The sequence below is a fragment of the Pithys albifrons genome, chromosome 1, assembly GCF_047495875.1.
Source record: "Pithys albifrons albifrons isolate INPA30051 chromosome 1, PitAlb_v1, whole genome shotgun sequence".
NCBI classification, from domain to species: domain Eukaryota; kingdom Metazoa; phylum Chordata; class Aves; order Passeriformes; family Thamnophilidae; genus Pithys; species Pithys albifrons.
Window position 1 is genome coordinate 22,765,264 of NC_092458.1, and position 19,286 is coordinate 22,784,549.

Sequence of the window (19,286 nt, forward strand, 5' to 3'; positions counted from 1 at the left end):
AAAATAATGACCATTCCTGATGTTCCTGAAATATTTTTCATGAACCTTCCAGCATTGGTCAGTTCATATATAGTTTTCTTCCTTCAAAGAACAGATAGCCAAGTGGATTGACTGTTTTCCATACCTGCAGACAGTTTTTTCCCATCTGCCCATAAAATATATGTAGTCTTTATCATCATCTCTAACATTCTGTGCTTGGAAACAGTGAGTTCTGTGGTATTCTTTGGTTGCTCTTGACTCAGACTGCATTAGAACGCTAATCTCCATGCCTGTATCTTCACAGCAAACATTTAGAATATTTAAAGGGAGGCTTTGGCTTAAATCTCATTAATGTGAAAGTTCCTGCTAATAGATAATGAAGGTTTCTTAACTCAAGCCACATCCTACTCTTTAAAGTTTTTCCAGATATTTATTGGACTAAATTCAGAGCCAACTATAAGAGGTGGTGGAAAGGAATTAGATTATGGTCTTTCCCAGCTGGATGTGGTTTCCGTAGGTTGTTATAATTTTTTTCTTTGGAGCCAACATTTTTTATGTTGTTGTTGTTGTTGTTGGCTTTTTTCCCTACAGAGTTTGAAAAACCTATGGGATGACTTACATGAACAGAAAGCTTTATCTTCAGTGTCTGTGAGAGGTGTCTGTTATGGTTCTGTTACAAGGTAGTCCTTAAGACAGGTTCTCCTCCCTCCCATGCAAATGAAGATAATACACATTATATATCATGGAGCTATTTCTTAGCTATCATAAGTGATATCTCTTCAAAGAGGAAGTAACCAAGTAATTTTACTCATTCTGACCCTCAAAGTACAACATGGTCACCGATTATTTATTGCTCCCTTCTGATTTATGTCAAGACTAGGATACAGTTAGATTAACCTGACAGGTAGTGTTTTGCATCATAAGTAATCAATTTGAATACTGCAGTTTAAAGGACACAATTTGAAGCTACAACCAGACTGCTCACAGAAAGGGTTGGAGGCACAAAAGGGTGAGACTGTTAATTATTACTGGCAATCTGTCCAACCACTTCCAGGAATAAAAGTTTTTATTAGTCAAATGACTCTCAAAACAGTAAAACATCCCTCCAAATTCTTTCCTTGGCAAAGATAACAACATGTTACAGCTGCCTATGAATCTCTGGCTATGACATTGGTAGATAAAACAGAACCAAATACTCCAGTGTACAGTTATCTGTTATACAGATGTAGTTAACTTTGGGGGAAGGATATTCTGAGACAGTCCATTTAAGCAAAGAGTTATCCAAAAGGTGAAAAAAAATAGTTTTTCTATGGAGAAGTTCATAGATATATAGTTGCCAAGACAACTGCATTTGGCTCTGGAAAAGAGAAAACAAATGGCTCTTTTTAGACTGAAGTAAAATAAATTTAGTTTTGTTGCATAAGAAAACTACTTTTCCACTCTACTGTCAAATAGTCCTTTTGTAGCAAGCTTTCTTAGCATTTTATATATATATATATATATTTAGCAGGTTTCTTTTCCTTTTCCTCAATGAAAAAAAAGAGAAAAAAACCCAAACAAACAAAAAAACTCCCAGTAAGTTTATTGGAATTACAAAGGGTGAGAGCACCTCCCTTTCGCTGCCTTTTTCGTATCTAGAGCATGATCCTGGTATTCTGTGTTACAAAATTTTACAGATTGCACTCTAGTTGCAAAATAATAGAATCAGGTTTCCTGCATCTAGGCAGCATAAAAATGCAAGCTTCTTAACTTCATCAGACCACAGAAGACTTGGAGAAGAGGGAAAGAGCTGATATGTATCTGTCTGCTGGGAATGCAGTATATCAGGTCAGAAAAGTGTCTCATGTGAAAGATAGCCATGGTGATCTTTTGTTCTCTTAGCAGTTGAAGAGCCAAACAGATTTTAAACCTTTGCTATTGTATATCCTTTTTCGTCTCTTCGCTTCCAGCACTTGTGCATGTATATCCCTCCCACGATCACACAGGCCAATGCAATGGGAATCATTGCAACGTACCAGGACAAGCCAACAGCTGGAAAAGTAAAGAAGTTAAATATTAAAAAAGATCCAACAAGCTCCAAGGAACATAGTTCTCTAAGTTCAAGGAGGAAGAGGAGAAATCACAATAAAAAGGACGCCTGCAAGTTAACATTCCAGCACAGCTTGTTCACATGTGAAAGGAAGAGGTCTATTGATTGGACACTCTGGGAAATGTGTTTATGAAGATGGGAAGAAGAATTGGAAAACAACAGAGGGTGAGAATAAAAGTTCAATCCTTTACATACACCTGACTCTTCCCAACCTCTGGCCACAGTGTCTGTGTGCTATCTTGGTTTCGTAAAGCAGAGACACTCCAAGTAGGAAGTAAAAACACTACATGGAGTGGGAGTACATAACACCTATCTACAAGTTGTGTGAATAATTTTCTACAGAGCAGCTTATAAATTAGTAATGATCAAGCTGAGATGCTGAACATCTTCCCAAATACAGCTAGTTTCCAAGACCAATCTCTGTCCAAACCATTTTGCATTATTCCAACATGCATTGACTCCTCTGTAGTAATAATTGTGTAGCTCACGAACAGGGGCAGCATATCATCCAGCAAAGTGAGCACAAATCTCTCATCATAGGATGTCAAAGTAAGTTATAATTCATAATGAAGATTAAGTTATAACTCATAATGAATGCCTTCTAAGACAGTTTGAGGAAGCTTTGATGATTCATCCACCTCATGCAAAGAAACAATTAGCATTGCTTCCGATTGTTTTTACAGCTGGTTCATAGCCAATGGTCTCTCATGCTGCAGCATTAATTGCACTGAGCTGAGGTCTTCTCTTCCCATCTCTAGGAGCCAAAATAACAACACCCATCATAATTTACACTTCTTGTTATTTTGGTGGTAGTCTGTGCATGAGGAAAAGGAACACTCAAATAATTCATTCCGATATTGTCTTTTTTCCCCCTACTTATTGAGGAACTGGAAGAGATCTGATCCTGCTGCACCGAAAGGGAATTTGCCAGTAGTCTCACTGAAACCATCATTCCACAGAGTGTATCTAAATTAGAGTCTTACAACATAAACAGATACACTAGCACAGATGGGTCCTTGTCCCTGTATTAAATGCTGGTAAATGACCCACAGAAGATGTATTTTGTGAACAGGCTGTGTCAGACACTACAGGTGAAAGAGGCAACCAGACTTTCCCCAGGCAATAATTCATCCCGACACTGTCTCTGACAGTATAAAAGGCTTGGATGATATGTCAGCATCAGAATAATGATAACAATCATCCAAAATAAGCAATCAAATTAGCTACCTTCCTGCTTGACCCTTGTTGGCAGAACTTGGTATCCGTATGTGTTCTCAGCCAGACAGGTAAAGTCTGTGTAAAAGTCCATTTCTTCAACAGAATCAAAAATCAATGGTACTTCAATGAAGTTTTCCCCATTTTCTACAATTTCTCTGAAAGAATAAAAAAAGTTTGACATTCAATACTTTTATAAGCTGCCTTCTCTATTTGATATATATTCATTCTAAGAGCATATTGCAAAAAAGTGCATTGGATAGTGGCTAATTTCTGAACTAGCCCCTCAGCATTCAAGGACAAGTTGTCTCCCAGCCCAGTTGTGCTAACTACTTGAGTCTCAGTGGGCAGTACTCATTCTTCACATTTTGGAGCACACAGAAAAAAATATCTGAATTTGTCTTGCAAAAGTAAATAAAAGGGAGGGAAGAAAGGCAAGTAGAATTCTGTATATCTTTGAGCTTGCTGTACAGCATTGTGGAAGGACCTAATTCCTTCTGACCACCTATTCATTTCTGAAACTATTATTACCAGCAGGAAGAAGACATATGGAGAACATAACCCTGCAAATGCTCTCTCAAAAACCTGAACAACCATTCCTGTCTTTCACATGCCCCAAGCCAAAAGCTCAACACAAGAAACTGTCTAAGAAGTTTCCAGATTATTTCAACCTTATTGTTTCAGGAGTCCAAGTGTTTGAAAATGGTTTTCTAGCTGCAGTCAAACATTGTCCCTTGGTATCTTTTATTCATTGCTGGGGCAGTTGTGCAGCTGCTCTTTAATGATATGATCATGAGCCTGCAACATGGCAATGGAATTCCCTGGGCACTCCTCCCAGGACTGTACCACAGGAAGGCAGTAACATGGTGGTAGGCTTTTTCCCAGAGATTTCTGCAGGGAATTTGTTTTCCTGATGGCATTTGAGTTGTTTTGCCGTGCTGTCATAATGGAGGCTTATGGCAAAACTGGAGTGTCTCACACACTGGGTTCTACAGGAGCCTTAGCTGCCATGGTCACTGTCCTTGTGCAATTGCATAATAATATGTAACAGCAATAATGATAGAGATAGTCATAATAAAAGTAATTTTTAAAGTCCAAGTAAGAAAGTATGTGTGTGCTCTGTTCTAAACCTGCAGAGACTATAGCTGCAATACCTTTTGTGGTTCCCAACCACAGGTTTAATGCATTTGCACTTACCCATGTAAACAAGATTATAAATCAATGCTCCCAGTCATGCTGTGGGGAATGGGAAAACACATAAAGGCTTGGGCATACAGCTGAGTCACCATGTTACCTCTGGCTGCAGCAGGATTAGATCTGCACTGGTGAATACAAATGGCCAAAGCCAGCTCATATCCATAGCTGTTAAACACTTTTGTCCCTTAAAATACACAAGCCACATCCCCAGACTCTTTTGGGAACAACCTGTGCTAAACTCTAGTCAGATATCCAGGAACTCTTTGGGAAAGTTCCAGCCCATGTGTGACCAGTTTAGCAATTAACAACTGAGGCAATGGCATCCTAGGGCAAAGAAACCTTTCAGTCTCTGTCCACCAGTACAGGCAGAGCCACTGCACCTCAGGTGAGGGCGATGATCTTTGTAGGCACTCTCAGGTTCATGAAACGAAAGACAACAGTCCGACTTGGAGAGATTTCAGCTGGAAGTTTTACCTCCCATTTGCAAAACACTAGAGGTGTGCCTGAATGTAAGTGAGTTACTCAGGTTAACATGTCACAGGTCCGGAAAGCAGATGTCTTACCTCCTTTCCTAGTGGGAAAGGCCTTGAGGCATGCAGCTATGAGGCAGCTGAAAGAAAGCTTTTCAAGGCTGAGAGACACAATGTATCAGGGCAAGAGGATGTGGAACATCCTGTTTCTCCCTCCCACCAACATTCCCTTCAGTGCTACCCTGGCGTCAGTTCTAGCACTCACTGGGTGTCTGTGAGTCAGTTTCACTCAGTAATGTGGAAAAGAACAAGTTTAAGGGGGAAAACAACTATTTTTTAAAAAATCATCAAAACACTGGGTAGTTTTTTGTTGCCTTAGTGTATTCAGAGAACCTCATGACTGTCAAGAAGAGAATGTTGCCACTTTTCTAGCATGGGACAAGGAGAGAGATAAGAGAAACCCCTGGGCAGGACCAAGTCTCGTTGCTTTCCACTGTATCTGCTCTTACATCAGCTCAGTTGCTCATGAAAATGTGTTTCTGGTTTAAGTCTCAATGTTGACTCATTTGCAAAATACCATGAATCGAAAAATAGAGGTAAAGAATTTATTTCACCCTGACTGGGCTGTGTTTGGGATGGTTTTTTGCTTGCCTGCCCATTTTTTTTTTCTCAGCTTTCGCCTTCACTTCAGATCTGTCTGTGTTCCATTTCATTACCTGGCATTTAGCTGCACCAAGAGCCACTGCAGCACTGCAGGCTAGAACAACAAGCACAAGGAAGCACTTTCACCCAGACTTACTGTCGTTCTCCCTCTGTGATTCTGCTTTGTTTATAAACCACATCAACGCTGGTGTCATTTGCCAGCCATTCCACGTAGGTTTGGATGTGGCTGCTCAGCCCAACAAACACTTTGCATGGAAGAGTCATCTTGGAGCCTGTCAAAAAACACAAAGATTGAGAAACAATTTGGATACATGTGAAGAACTCCTCTCTTTTTTGGTGATAGGCAACAACTCCAGTGGGAAATCAAGTTTCCACACATGTCAAGCACGACTACATTCAAAATTGAAGTTAATCCCCAGATTGCTTTTGATCCCCAACTCCTTGGCAGCAAACCCCTTCAGTTTGGCCAACCTTCCCAGTGCTACCAAACCATTTCCCTATTGCAACAATTAGCAACTCTTGCTCTAAACACGTTCCTCAGGAGGCAAAGCTGCATCCCTGTGGCCTTGCTCTTTCTGATGTACTGCAGCCCAAAGGGCACTGTGTGCTTTACCCCTCTGGAGCAACTGCACTAACCAAAAGTGTAGCTTACTCAGAGATGCTGTGGGCAAGAGCATTCATCTCAAGGTGGGCCCTCCAGGGATAAAGTGATTGTGCAAAAATTCTGAAATTTTGCTATAGTTATTGTACCTCAGAGGTAAGGATAAAGAGGCTCCAGACTGGTGTGGATCTATCTTATATGGAAAACACAAGGCCACATAATGCAAACAGTGTTATTATTATACCTGTGCAGGTGGTGATAAAAAGAATATAAAACACTATATGGAAGTAGATAGCATGGGGGGAAAAGAAAAGAAACAAAGAAAAAAAAAGACTTGGTAGTCCTGCAGTGATGGAAAGAAAACTAACAATATCCTAGGACACAGTTGTGTGTATAGTACCCAAGTTAAAAAAGTTTAGTGTAAAATAAAACTGGCATTTTCTGGGAAGAGGAAATGCAACAGGAATTTATTGTCACAATATAATCTTCCAAGAAAATTTGAGATCCTATCAAAGTACTTGCTAACTAACAACTGTCTAGTTCAAACAGTAAAAAGCTACCAGATAACCAGATCAATCTGAGAAAATATGAACAGTTCTTAAGTGAAAGGGGAATTCTGGACGGCTGAGCTAATGGTGCAAACACGCTTTTATTGCTTTGTAAGGGCCTAAAATGTACAGCAGTTCTGCAGCTTCTCCTACCTGTAAAACAGCATCTGGTTGTAGGCAGTAAGAAGCAAAAACTACTCCAGCACTGACTCTCAGGTAGGATAGTCAAGATCAAGGATACTACAACAATTTACACCAAGAAATTACACTGTAAGAAGATCGGCTTTAATTTTTCTCTCATTAGGTGTTTCCAAGAATAATATTGGGCCTTACCTAGAGCAGCTGATGTTGTCTTTTGGTTTGGATATACAATTATTGGAGTAATTCTCTTCTCTTTTTCTGAAGTTAGAAAGAGAACAAAGTGAGTGCTAGCAGAAGAGAACTTGGGCATGGCCCCAGACCCAGAAAACGTGCCACTTCGCTCAACATCTGTCGTCTCCCAGGAACGCATTTGACTGTTAAACCGCCTGGCAAAAGGAGTCATTCCCATTCCAAGCCCAGAGCCCGCGGCTGCGGAGGAAGGATGCGGTTCCCTCCCATCCCGATGGATGCAGCAAGGGGAACCCGCGGCACGGCCGCCCCCTGGTGGCCTCTCGGCGCAGCATCGCCCCTTCCTCCCGCGGCCCCGCTCCGCTCCCAGCCTCTGCCAAACCGCGTCCGGCCCCCGCCCTGAGCCACTACGAAGTGCTTTAACTCCTAAACCCTCTGAAGCCGTTTGCAGTGACAACCCACTGCCCCCAAGACATAAATTACTCTGTTTAACAAACACGGGTACTTGCAAAAGTACCCCCTGTCCTGCCAGTGGTGCCATAGGAGCCCCATCAGTGCCAGAGGAAGCACTCACGGTGTCCCCTTCCCTTGGCATGCCTGAGAGACCGAGCATGAACTCCCCTCACAAGTCCCACTAGCAAAGAGGTTTTCTTAAGTCCTATAATGTTTTAAGGTGTCAATCACTGAACCACAGAATCACAGAACGGTTTGGATTGGAAGTGGCCTTAAAGATCATCTCATTCCAACTTCCCTGCCATGGCAGGGACGTGTTTCAGTAGATCAGGTTATGTGGAGCTCCATCCAGCCTGGCCTTGAACACTTCCAGGGATGAGGATGGAACACCCAAAACTTCTCTGGGGAGCCCATTCCAGTGCCTCACCACCCTCACAACAAAGAACTTTCTCCTAATATCTAATGTCAACTTGTCCCTTTTCAGTTTGAAGCCATTTTCCCTTGTCCTGTCACTTCATGCTCTTGTAAAACATCCCTCTCCCTCTTTCTCATAAGCCCCTTCAGGTATTGTAAGGTCACAATTATGTTATCCAAAAGGCTTTGCTTTTCCAGGCTGATCAAACCCAATTCTCTCAGCTTTTCCTAGTATAAGAGGTGCTTCATGCCTGTAATTATCAAATATTATATTTACCAACAGTTTCTAGCTGAATTGTCCTGGTGATTTCATACGTCACACCTTCAAATGGAAATGACATTTTGCAAGTGTAATAGCCAGCATCTGTTGGTAGCACAGATGTCATGATCAGAGAAGTTGAACCATTCAAAATGATGAACTTTTCATTGTCATCTTCCAAAGGCAGAGCATCCTGAAGAAAGGACAGTATCTGGTGTTATGACTCAGATAGCTATGGTTACACTCTGTGTAACTCCCAGACAAAATTACTCATCCCTGTCTCTCCGTTATTAAATACCAGTGGGAAATGTGAGCAGTTCCACTTTCCCACCAAAGGGCAAACTCTTTTAATGTGTATCTGTCTTTAAAATATTCTGGGTGATATATGAAGTGTGAAGAGCTGTTATTTTAATCTATCTACAATGTTCTTCATTTAAGTGCACACTTTGAGATGGAAAAGATGTAATAGACTCTTTTCTGAGTCCTCAATCAGACAAGATACTCTTCTAAGACAAAATCATTTTAGTACTCAGAAGGTTTTCACAATGGTATCACTTTCCATACATGACCTCCTAAGACTAATATTGTAAGGTTTTCTTTGAACACAAATGCTAGTGACCATGAAGGTTTTCACATAACTGTTACTTACCCTACATACCTCATAAACTGTGATAAATTCCTGCTCTGTATCCCTAAGGCTGTCTTTATACAAAGGTTGGAGTCCTACTAGGAGCAATGATGTTCCTACTCCATGAAGGCAGGGTAACTCTTTCTGACAGTTGTAATGAGAACCATATTGAGGGGGACAGTCTTTTACTTAGATAATGTGGTTTATATCCCACATCTGAAGGGAATGATGAGCAGCAACATTCTGCTGGTATGGTACCGATCACAACTTAGGCGCTGCAATAGGAAGCCAGCCTATATATTGCATCCTATGGTAAGACAACAGCCACACAAGGCAGAGCATGTGAACTTAATTGGAGCATAAATAAAAATTAGATCGAGTTATTATGAACACCTAAGAAGAATCCCCTGCTCTCCAGTGTGAAATTTTACAGCTGAGGATAATCAAGTGAGGATATTTGATATTAGAGGCAAAACTAGGCTTGCCTACCTGAAAAGCCACAAACTGGCAAATTAGGCAGGAGAACACTCTAAGCAAGCATTGTGTAATTAACCTAATATTTCCAATGCTGTATTCCAGTTGATTACTGAAAGCTACCCCTTCTGAACATAGAGGAAGCATCCCTGGGAGGTCCTACTTTATAGGATTCACTAGAAGGGCCATAAAGAGAAATACAGCACAGAAGACAAGGGCCTGTTCTCAGGTGGCAAACCATGGAATTGGGTAAGTAATCTAGCCTTACAAAGAGTTGCACTGCCTACGAGAGCATACAACATACGGAACACTTCACCCTGTACTGAATCCATCCCAGAGAACCTTTCTAAAAATATATACATCCACCCTAAAATTCCCAGTGTATTACACTGTGCTCATGACTTTACCAACATGATGTTCAGGAGAAACATAAAGCAGAGATTTATGTGCCAAGTTGGCATTAGCCTATGCACAAAGAGGAGGTGAAGGTTCTACCTTGTACCACTTGAGCTCCAGGCTTGTCCTATTTGGTATAAAATCCCACAGGTCAGGACAAACAATCTTTCCAGAGGTGAAAGTGAAGAGGACCTGGGGATAGGCAATCTCCCGAGCAGCTGTCTTCTCCACGACTGTGAGGTGGATGGAGACCTCTGCGCAGTGGGAGGAGTTCCTGCAGACAGAGAAGGGAGAGGTGAACACCCACTAGCGACACGAGGAACTCAAGTGTCACTAGATATTTTCTCCTGGCTTCATTTCTCTCCTGAGCTGTTTCTAGGAGGCCAGGACTGAGATCACGCCAGGAGGGATGCTGGAAAATCACTGGTACTGTTCTTTTGGCACAATCTAAACATGTTGCTGACACACATCTGCCTTGGACCTTCAGCCTTGTCTTCTTACCTTTTTTTGTACACCAAGTTTCCTGTGCACCCTTAGACTACAGCATTTTGCTAGAAGGGTGAATGTGTTCACCTGAACAGTACCAGGGGTGTCATGAACCCTCCACCATTTCCTTGGAAGAGTTCTGACTATGAAAATCCTAATGATGAAATAAAAACCTTGAAGCATGTATTGAAATACATCTACAGTCACTATTGAACTGTCAACATTTCTGTGAGTACTTATCATTTTGTGTAGAAAAGCTGGCATTCTGGCTTTGAAAGGTTTGTAATATTTAACTTTTTTTCAGGCCCCAAATAACAGTCACTTCCAGTTCCAAGAAGGACCAAACTAGGAGAGATAGATGCTTAAATTACATCCCATCCTCTACAACCTCTGAAAGCCTGATTTGGTGGTGCCTCTACACAAGGCAGTGCCCAATCCTTGAACAGGCCAGCGAAGCCAGGGGGTTCAGGCTGCCACCTCCAGGAGAGCAGCTGTGTGCTGCCAGCAGGCAGACTGACACTACTGCCAGGGTACCATGGCCATCTGTCACTTAAAGGCCAGGTGCCCAAATCCAAAATACTTGCTCCACAGAAGCAGAGATCTGTGATAGTTTGCTTCTACTCTCATTTAACAGTGTTGAAAAAAAGAATCTGGTGGCTTCCCCGTGAGATGATTTGCAAAGGAAATACAATTTTCTTGCACTCTGTTAAACCGCTAATAATGTTAGCAATGAAGTTATGTACTCAGTTCTTGCATGTCTTTTTCTACTATGTTTCACAGCAGTTTATTATAGCTGTTGTTAGCACTTCCATAGTGTTATATAGTGATGAACTGAGGCAGAATAGTCCAAAGAAGGGGTTAAAAAACACCCTTGAAGGTCTCAGGCTACTACTCTGCTCTAGAAAATATTTGCCACTTTTTATTGTTTTGGCCTCACTGTCAGTGTCTTCTCTTCTGCTCCACCAGTGAAATCACTGCTGAGACGTGTGGAAAGGCCAACCCAATATGCTCAACATGATTTTCAACTTGAGTTCTGCCTGTCCATCTCTTCTACTGCTGACACACAGCATTCACAAGATGTGTTTTGCCAGAAAGGAAACCATGCTTTACACAAGCAACTCCAGGGATGTAGAGATATATTCTCCTCTATAAACCCCAGAGCAAGGTGCCAGGGGTGTACTGGGAGGCTGGCTTGGCTGGAGGAGCTGGAAGGAGACAGTGACCTGGAACACCTTCTCGAGTTCAGGCTCTAAGGATGATGGGAGTTTTTGCCTTCTTCAGTTCCCAACAATCCAGATCCTGATGCCTCTTTTGAAACAGTACAAAGTCAGATTGTAAACACTCAAAAAGAGATGACCAATAGGGCTGAAAAAAGCCATGCCTAAAGTCTCAGTCCACTGCAATATCACAAGTCTGGTATCAGTCTAATAGGTACACATCAGGTCTTGTGAAAGTCTTTCAGCAATGCCAAGGCAATCAAATTCTGGTTTAAAATGTGAAGCAGAAATAAAATGAAGACCAAGGATTAGGAAGAGGGAAGAAGGAAGCCACTGCAGAGCCACAGTGCCTTAGTATATGCTTCATAAGACAATCTGAAATGCATTCTGCAAAATCCCCTGCCTACACCATTCCCACTTGCTGTACCACTGACTGGCACATAGGCAAGCTGGAACAAACTCTCTACACACTGTTTTGGCATGAGATTGTAGCCAAAGCAGCAATCCCATCTCACAATTTATCCATATTTCAGTATATACAACTATAGGAGACACACAGTGCATTTAACATTCTGACTTTCCACATTCTTGTCTCCAATAATGTCAATGTGGAAATAATCTTACCCAGAAATGCTCTGAGTATAACTGGAGTTAAAAATAAAGAGCAATCTTGTTAGTGCACTGGATTTTCTTTAATACCCACCTTTTGGTGCAGATGTATACTCCTGAGTCTTCTAGCATCACTGGTAAAAACCACAGTTCATTTCCTTTTGCCCAGATTCTTGAATCTTCATCTCTTCCTGATATCATGGTTTCTGAACCATTTTTATACCATGTGATATTAGGGATCAAGGTAGAGAAATCCAAATGTTTGTATCTGGGGGAAGGGCACTTCAGAACCACAGGTTCTTCATGCAGTTCATAGTACTGTTTGAAAAACACGGTGTGATCTGGGCAGTTTTCTGTATAAATCAGGGATATTTTTACATTACTGTCAGACAGGCATATTAAAAAGGAGGGTAAGGGAGAGAGAAGGAAAAAAAACACATGACCTTACCTGTGCTTTTGACTTGCTGGAGTCTGAAAGCAGAGGCACCTGCTGTGCACATCACCAGGACAAAGAAGAGCCCACACATTTTTTTCCACAGGAAATTAGAAGAAAAAGGTCGAGGAAAAGTGTCTTGAAATCTACAAGGAAGTTTATTACAAGACAGATGATATAATGAAAATACTCAGTGTTATTTTAAGAGTTAACTGCTCTTTTCCTTACTCTGGACATGGGGATCTTTGGTTCACCCTTAGTGAGCGGAAAGGTGCCTTCGTTCCTAGTTGATGGGGGCTGACTTGTGGAACTAGACATCTGGCTTGGCAAACACATGTCACTTCTGTCCCTTCCTCTTCACTCCAGGAGATGAAAGCAACATACCACAAGATGCTGCTGTCCTCCCAGCTTATCAGTGCAACAGTTATGGGTGGAAAAATCTAGCTCTGCTTGTTTAGCAACAAGATGTGACTATGGCACAGGTCAGGTGCTTTAAGTGAGCTGTAGTGTAGTAGCTTGGGTGAACACAGGAGCAAAGATGCAGCAGAAGAGACTTTAGTTCTCTGAAATCGTCATCTCAGGTGTCTCCTAAGGTTGTATGACCTTCACTAAATCCTGTGTCACTGTATCTTCCCCAGTGTGACCACTAAAGTCAGCCAGCTAGTGTGAATTAGGCTACAGACAAACTTCCTGCTATAACCAGAGCCAAACTTTCAAAGTCTCCAACAAATGTTTCTGTGGGGACAGAATACACTGACCCCCTTTGCATGCACACCCATCTTGCTGTCACTGCACAAGTTTTCAGAATGGGCACTATAATATCTGTTCTAAAACAAAAGATACGGAAAACCCTGAATAACTTGTCCTGAAAATCAGATATGGTGGCACTAAGGGAAAACAAAACTATCCACTGCCAGTCATTTATCAAGTGTCATCTGTATGGGCCTGGCAAGGGTCCAGCAGCTTCTGCGTACATCACTGAGTGCTTCTGCTCTGCCAGGAGGCTTCAGTTGCTGTTATTTGGTTGATTGACAATGTGTTACCTCATTGTGCTGCAGGCAAAAATATTTGAAATTTGCTGTAGAGAGGCACTAGTTTATGGTCTGTATAAGGAATTTATGAGCAATACAATACATCTATGCACATGGTACATGCAATTTCCATTTTATATACAGGAATGGAAATCGCATGCATTTAGCATTAGGCTAACACTATGATGAATATTAAATGACTGGACAACTACTTCAAATCATATCCAAAAGCAAAAAAAAATCCATTTCTACCAACATAACACAGCCATATTTGCAAGTATTCACCTTTGGGCACCTTCTGTGTATCCTATAATTCTCATATTTATATCATGGTTTTAATCCTAATTGCTTCCTGTTCTGGTAGCTGTACTTATCGGACATCTGATAATCTGACCATAATAAACTATTTCCAGCTTATTGCTATCTCTGCAACACCACAAAGCCAACTTCTTGCTCAATAACACTCTTTCATAACCATGGGTCATCTCCCCTACTGCTAGATCTGTGAGGATTTCCAGGGCATTGGAATGGAGCTGTAGCCCTTCTCAGCTACACCTGGACTAGGTGCTCGTGGCATTAACAAGCCCCATGTTTCACAGGAGACCCTGTAACAGGTGGGTTTCTGTCACTTCAGATCCTTAGCCTGACAAAAACACTTGGTTATTTTGTTCATAGCTTTTTGGTCCCTTTGGTTTAGTGACCTAGCAATCTCCATCAACCTTATTGGAGAGCTTAGGGCAGGTTTTCATTCTCAAATTTCCATCAGATTCACTCACCTCTGTTTCTTCAGTCTTTCAGCCATTAGCTTCTCACAAAAACAAGCTATCATGAAAATTGTTAGTGAGGACCTTATATAAGGTCTAGCTCAACACACAGCGGAAATTTGTCTCTCATTGCTCAATCCGATTTGTGTCAGAACCAAACGACATTTTAGACACAACTTTCTTTCCTTCCGTAGAGTGAAGATGAGGGAAACAAAGGCACAGAAAAAATATGTGTTTGGATTTCTCAAAAAAGGGGAAATAACTGCTAAATAAATATATGACTAATTTTCCTTTTTTCTGACGAATGGTAGGTTGTATACACTCATGTCTTCACATGACTATTCCACAGTCTACCTCAAATAAAAAATTCTCATGCATAACAGAAGGTGTCCTGCAGCATGGTCAGTGGCCAAAAAATTGCACAGTAGCTAAATAATTGTAATTTTCACATTACGTGTTTTAGCAAGCTCTTCATGGGCAACATAAATCTTCTGTGTTTTCCCATATCACTTGTGAGTCACAAATGTGCTGATTGCTCTTTCCTTCCATAATACCCATTTCAGTGTGGCAGCCTACATTAAGGCTCTCTTGCAATGGGGTGTAAAGAAATTACAGTTATAAGTAGATCAAAAGCAGAAGGACTAAGAAATGGATTATGAATTGTGCCAATGTTGGCCTTCACATGTCTGGAAGAGGGCAACCTAATGAAGAATTTTGATCTGGAACTGAATTATGAAACATTTTTCCTGTGCTTTGTCCTGACTCATGATGATTCCTCCAGGCAACCCTGCATCTCTTACAGCCTCTTGATGCTCCATGGAGCTGCTGTCATGCACTGCCTCACTGCAAGTCCAGGAAGGTAAGACATGGTGTCCAGCTGACCTGCCAGACCTGGTGTCAGAACACAAGTCTAGCAGACCTCAGTAAAATATCCTTGCTTGTCCTGGCTTTGTAAACCTCAGCCAAGCAGCCCTTGTCTGGAGCTCTGGGGTCCTAGGCCAAGGCTCAGGCCTTGTGATGCTCTCACTAACCACATAATGACAGAGGAATAAAAACAACATAGGTGTTTATTACACTAACCATGTAGGAACCATCTTTTATTTAATCCTAGCATAATTCAATGACTCTAAGTAATATTAGTCTTACTTGTATTGGAGACCTCAGAATATTGTTTAAGAGATGAAAAATTATCAGGTTTTGAAACCAAGCTGCCCTCTACTACGGAGAGAAGAAACATATTCATGAAGACATCTATTAACATACTGCAATCTTTAGGGATGTGTCATATGCTTGGATTGCATATATTCCTTTGTGCAGGCAATATTGACCATATTATAACAATTTCTGTAAATAAACAAAAAGAAAAAAATCATGAAGCCCTGTATTTCAATCTGTGATCTTTACAGTTTCTATCTCCTGATCAGTGCAGTCATTGCAAGGTTCTCTACAGTTGTCAGATCCACACATAGCTGCCCAGTTTTCCTTAGCAGTCATGTTATCCATAAGTCTGAAAGGCTGATAATATAACTGAAGTTACTCACTGACCTGTAACACTCCATCTTCTTGTAGAAAAGAAAGAACTCATCTCCCTTGGTCCTAAACTACCACATTTGGACTATGCAACTCCTGTTCTTCCCTTCTGAAATCTCTGAACATCATTCTGAAAATCTGATGTCATAGATTATGAAACTATATCAGTCTTTCCTTTTCCAGTTCACTGTATACAACCAGAAAGAAGGGTTGTCAGATTGGGTAGCTGTATTATATTAAGTTTAAATTCAGGCTGTTACTGTATGAGTGACTTGTGTGATAGATGTGGGAGTTTCTGACTGTAACCCTGTTCACCAGAACCAGATAATTCCCCAGTTGTTTACCAGACTCAAAAAGAGCAAAACTGCAGGAAATGAGGCTTGATATCTTTGGAAAAATTGTACCTACCCACTGCTACAAACACATTCATTGTGTGCACTGAGTAAAGACATGCCAGCAACCAGTTTGATGAGCAGCAGAACTAGCATCGCTTCTTTCCCACAGGTGTGTGCCCTGTGTTCTCACAGACATTCCTTCTCTGCAGCCACCTCATGACCTTTCCCCACCACGCTCCAGTGCTTTCCTTCCCCTTATGTTGTGTCCTCCACTCCCACCTCACCCACATCCAGTTTGTCATGGCCAGGTGCAGCAGCACATGCTTGGGCTCGCTCACAACTACACTGATGCCAACTGGTCAACTTGTCTTTGCCCATCACCACATGTAAGAACTGGGTTCTGCCTGGTGAGGAAGTGCTTTGGGTCTCCCATTTGTACACATCAGCAATGACCAACTTTCCTCATACTACTACAACTCCAGGCACTTTGAAGACCCAGTCCCTTGGAGGATACAGCTGAAACATTGAGTGACTTTATAACACAGTAACATGTGCTGACCTTCCTTAGAAAACTAAACTAAATCCAAATAGCAGTGCAGTTTCCAGATAACATCATGTCCTTGGATACATCTAACAAGGATAAACACTGCTAAACAGCTTTCTTCAGAAGAGCTCTGTCCTGGATGTGTTTTTATCCAGAAAATATCTGATCACACGCACCACTATAAGAACCTCAAATTAAGATAATTTATCTGGAGGTGCAAAAGTCTGGTTTAGAATAACTCAGGAAGAAACGAAAGATAAAACAAGTTTATGAGTTTTTAGGAGCTGTCTGCTAAGAAGGCCATGGCATTTTTGCGGTCAGTTATCACTGAGTATTTATAAACAGAAATATGCAAGTCTAGCAACTACGTATATAGAGAGAGACTCTTTTAGGGAAGCTGGTGTCATTCTGTGGTTTCGTTGTGCTGATGATTCATTTATACAGCTCAAAATGTTGGAGAATAGCTGTGAAATTCCTAACTTGAAGATCAGACTCCTATGTCTCACTCGTTGCTCATCTCACTAGATAGCTATTTCCCACATCAGGGCTACATGCAGCTGTCTTGCCACATTTGGGTGGTTTTTACTGTCCTCAGACATCCCAGTAAAATAAACAAAATCTCAAGAAATATTCAGTGTTCTGGAAGTTCCTTGCAACAGAGACATTCAAAAGGCCTCCACAAACACGGGGTATCTGTTCAGTGTCTCCACTCTGTGGAACGGAAAATGGAAATTCAGGCATCATATAATGGGGCTAAGACTATTTTATAAGGAACAGTTAATGTACCAGCTGCTTCTATCAGCTCTCAGGTTCTGCTGTCTGTCCTGGAGGAACTCACTCAAGTGGCTCTGTGGCTGATGAGGTTTGACGTCCAAGAACTGCAATCCCATGGGCTTTGCTATTTGTTCTGTTATCAAGTTTGGCTAAGTGAACTTCATGCAATTAAAACTGAAGAAAATTTCTCTGGTTCATGTAAGAATAAGGTGATGAGGGATTAAGAAATATTGGATGTTGAAAGATGACTGGCAAGCAGATGCAAAGTAAACCACAGCTATTGCACCAAGATATGATCTTGGGCTTATAGATATGAGCAAACCTGGTTTTAATAATTTCTGATGTTCTTGTGCACCATTCCCAGATGGGGTCTGGAGAAGCACAGAAATGGAGAGGGAAGAAGAGAAGCTCTGAGAACCATCAAATACCTGGGGGAAAGAGAAAGACTAAACAGAGGAATTAGCACAACACATGACAGATTCCAAGAACACATGAATTTACATGCTTAACCAGAGGAAAAAGTGCTGTCATACACAAGTTGTATATGACTAAGTGGAAGAAACAGGAGGAGATGCTCCAAGAGATACAGTTTGTCATGAGAGAGTGCTAGTTTGGCCAGAGTAACAATGGCTTGGTTACAGATTGCCTCACCATTGCTTGTTCCTGGGATTTCCAGAGACCTTTTCACTGCAATAGAAGCCAGGCAGACTGCAAAAAATAATGACACTCTCAGGAGCTGGAAGGGACATGGAGGAGGAGACCCTCAACGTAGAAATCAACAGGCTGAAAGAGACAAAGTAATGACCAGAGAGGTCCAGAGTTGCTGTGCACAGACTTGCAGCCATAGACCAGTGAAATAAAGAAATAGCTTCTGAAAAAGTGGGATTTGCTGAATTTTATTTAAGAGAGAAAACCATCCCAGGGCACAGTCTACTTGATATTTGGTGCTATGTGGAAAAGCAGTGGTAGAGAATTGTTGCAAAGCTGAATTTGTTGAAAGTAGCAGAAGTAAAGTGATATCTCTGTCCCTCTAAACTGAACTAGAGAGAGTAATTTAAATTGCTAAATAGTGACAATCTAAATATCAACTGTCTTGGTTTGAGGGGAAAAAAAAACCAAAATGTTTACCCACAAGCAGGGGAGGGGCCTCCTCCACGATAATCACACCACTCTTTATCAAATTTAAGAAAAGCAATTTTAATACAAGAAGGATAACTGCTATATATATATATATATATGTAAACAGACTAGTGCAACCCACTTCCCCAACACCACAAGAGAAAGAAAAAAAAACAAACAACAACAAAACCCAGCAGGTTTTCCTTCAGGAGGAAAGTTATACTTAAGCAGTGTCAAATGTCACAGTCCGGCTGGCTGCGGAGTGAGTCCCCAGTAATTCCCAGTCCCTCTCCAGCGAGACAGACGAGTGGTTAGCTCTCAGATGAACTCTGTGTCTCTTGTCCCAGATGAAGGAAAAAGAAAGCTGAAAATGGGGAACCACCACGTGTCCTGCAAAAGCAGCTGCAAACCTCTCTCTCTCCTGGGTCACTGCCCCCGTCGGGGCAGGCAGGCTGTGACGGTGCAGGCGGTGGTCAGTGTAGGTGGTGGTCAGGCTGGAACAGAGGCTGGGATCCCAGATGCAGGAACCAGCAGAAACAGCAGCAGCGAGGAGAAAAAACAGCGTCTCAGCCAGAAGCCCCAGCAGTAGCCAGCAGAACGGCTTCCCTCCTTGGCCACCACCGCTCCTGCGTTCTGCCGAGCTAAGAAAAAAAGATGTCCCCAAAAAAACAAAAGAGACAAACCTGCCCCCATCCAAGTGATCAGCAGTTAACTACTTCTTTTGTTAA

At 41.7% G+C, this 19,286-nt stretch overlaps 1 protein-coding gene across 2 annotated transcripts; it reads right to left on the reverse strand.

Moving 5' to 3' along the window:
• Window positions 1-1,022: 1,022 nt before the first annotated feature.
• On the reverse strand, window positions 1,023-18,928 carry IL1R2 (interleukin 1 receptor type 2). 2 transcript variants are annotated; one of them, XM_071579096.1, is made up of 9 exons: window positions 18,782-18,928; window positions 12,477-12,607; window positions 12,123-12,381; window positions 9,816-9,990; window positions 8,237-8,411; window positions 7,096-7,161; window positions 5,750-5,885; window positions 3,296-3,441; window positions 1,023-2,010 (listed from the first exon to the last, which is right to left on the reverse strand). In XM_071579096.1, the coding sequence occupies exons 2-9, from the start codon at window positions 12,553-12,555 to the stop codon at window positions 1,883-1,885; spliced, it is 1,164 nt and encodes a 387-aa protein (XP_071435197.1). In that variant the 5' UTR covers window positions 12,556-12,607; window positions 18,782-18,928; the 3' UTR covers window positions 1,023-1,882. The 2 variants fall into 2 exon arrangements, with proteins under 2 accessions (XP_071435197.1, XP_071435111.1); XM_071579010.1 differs by lacking the exon at window positions 18,782-18,928 and adding an exon at window positions 14,269-14,296.
• Window positions 18,929-19,286: the final 358 nt, after the last annotated feature.

Coding starts and splice junctions, on each gene's coding strand:
- IL1R2 (XM_071579010.1), bottom strand. CDS start 14,294: ATGGCTGAAAGACTGAAGAAACAGAG. Junction 8,412..9,815: donor TGGAGCTCAAGTGGTACAAG/GTAGAACCTTCA, acceptor TCCTTTCTTCAG/GATGCTCTGCCTTTGGAAGA. Junction 3,442..5,749: donor ATCACAGAGGGAGAACGACA/GTAAGTCTGGGT, acceptor TTATTCTTTCAG/AGAAATTGTAGAAAATGGGG.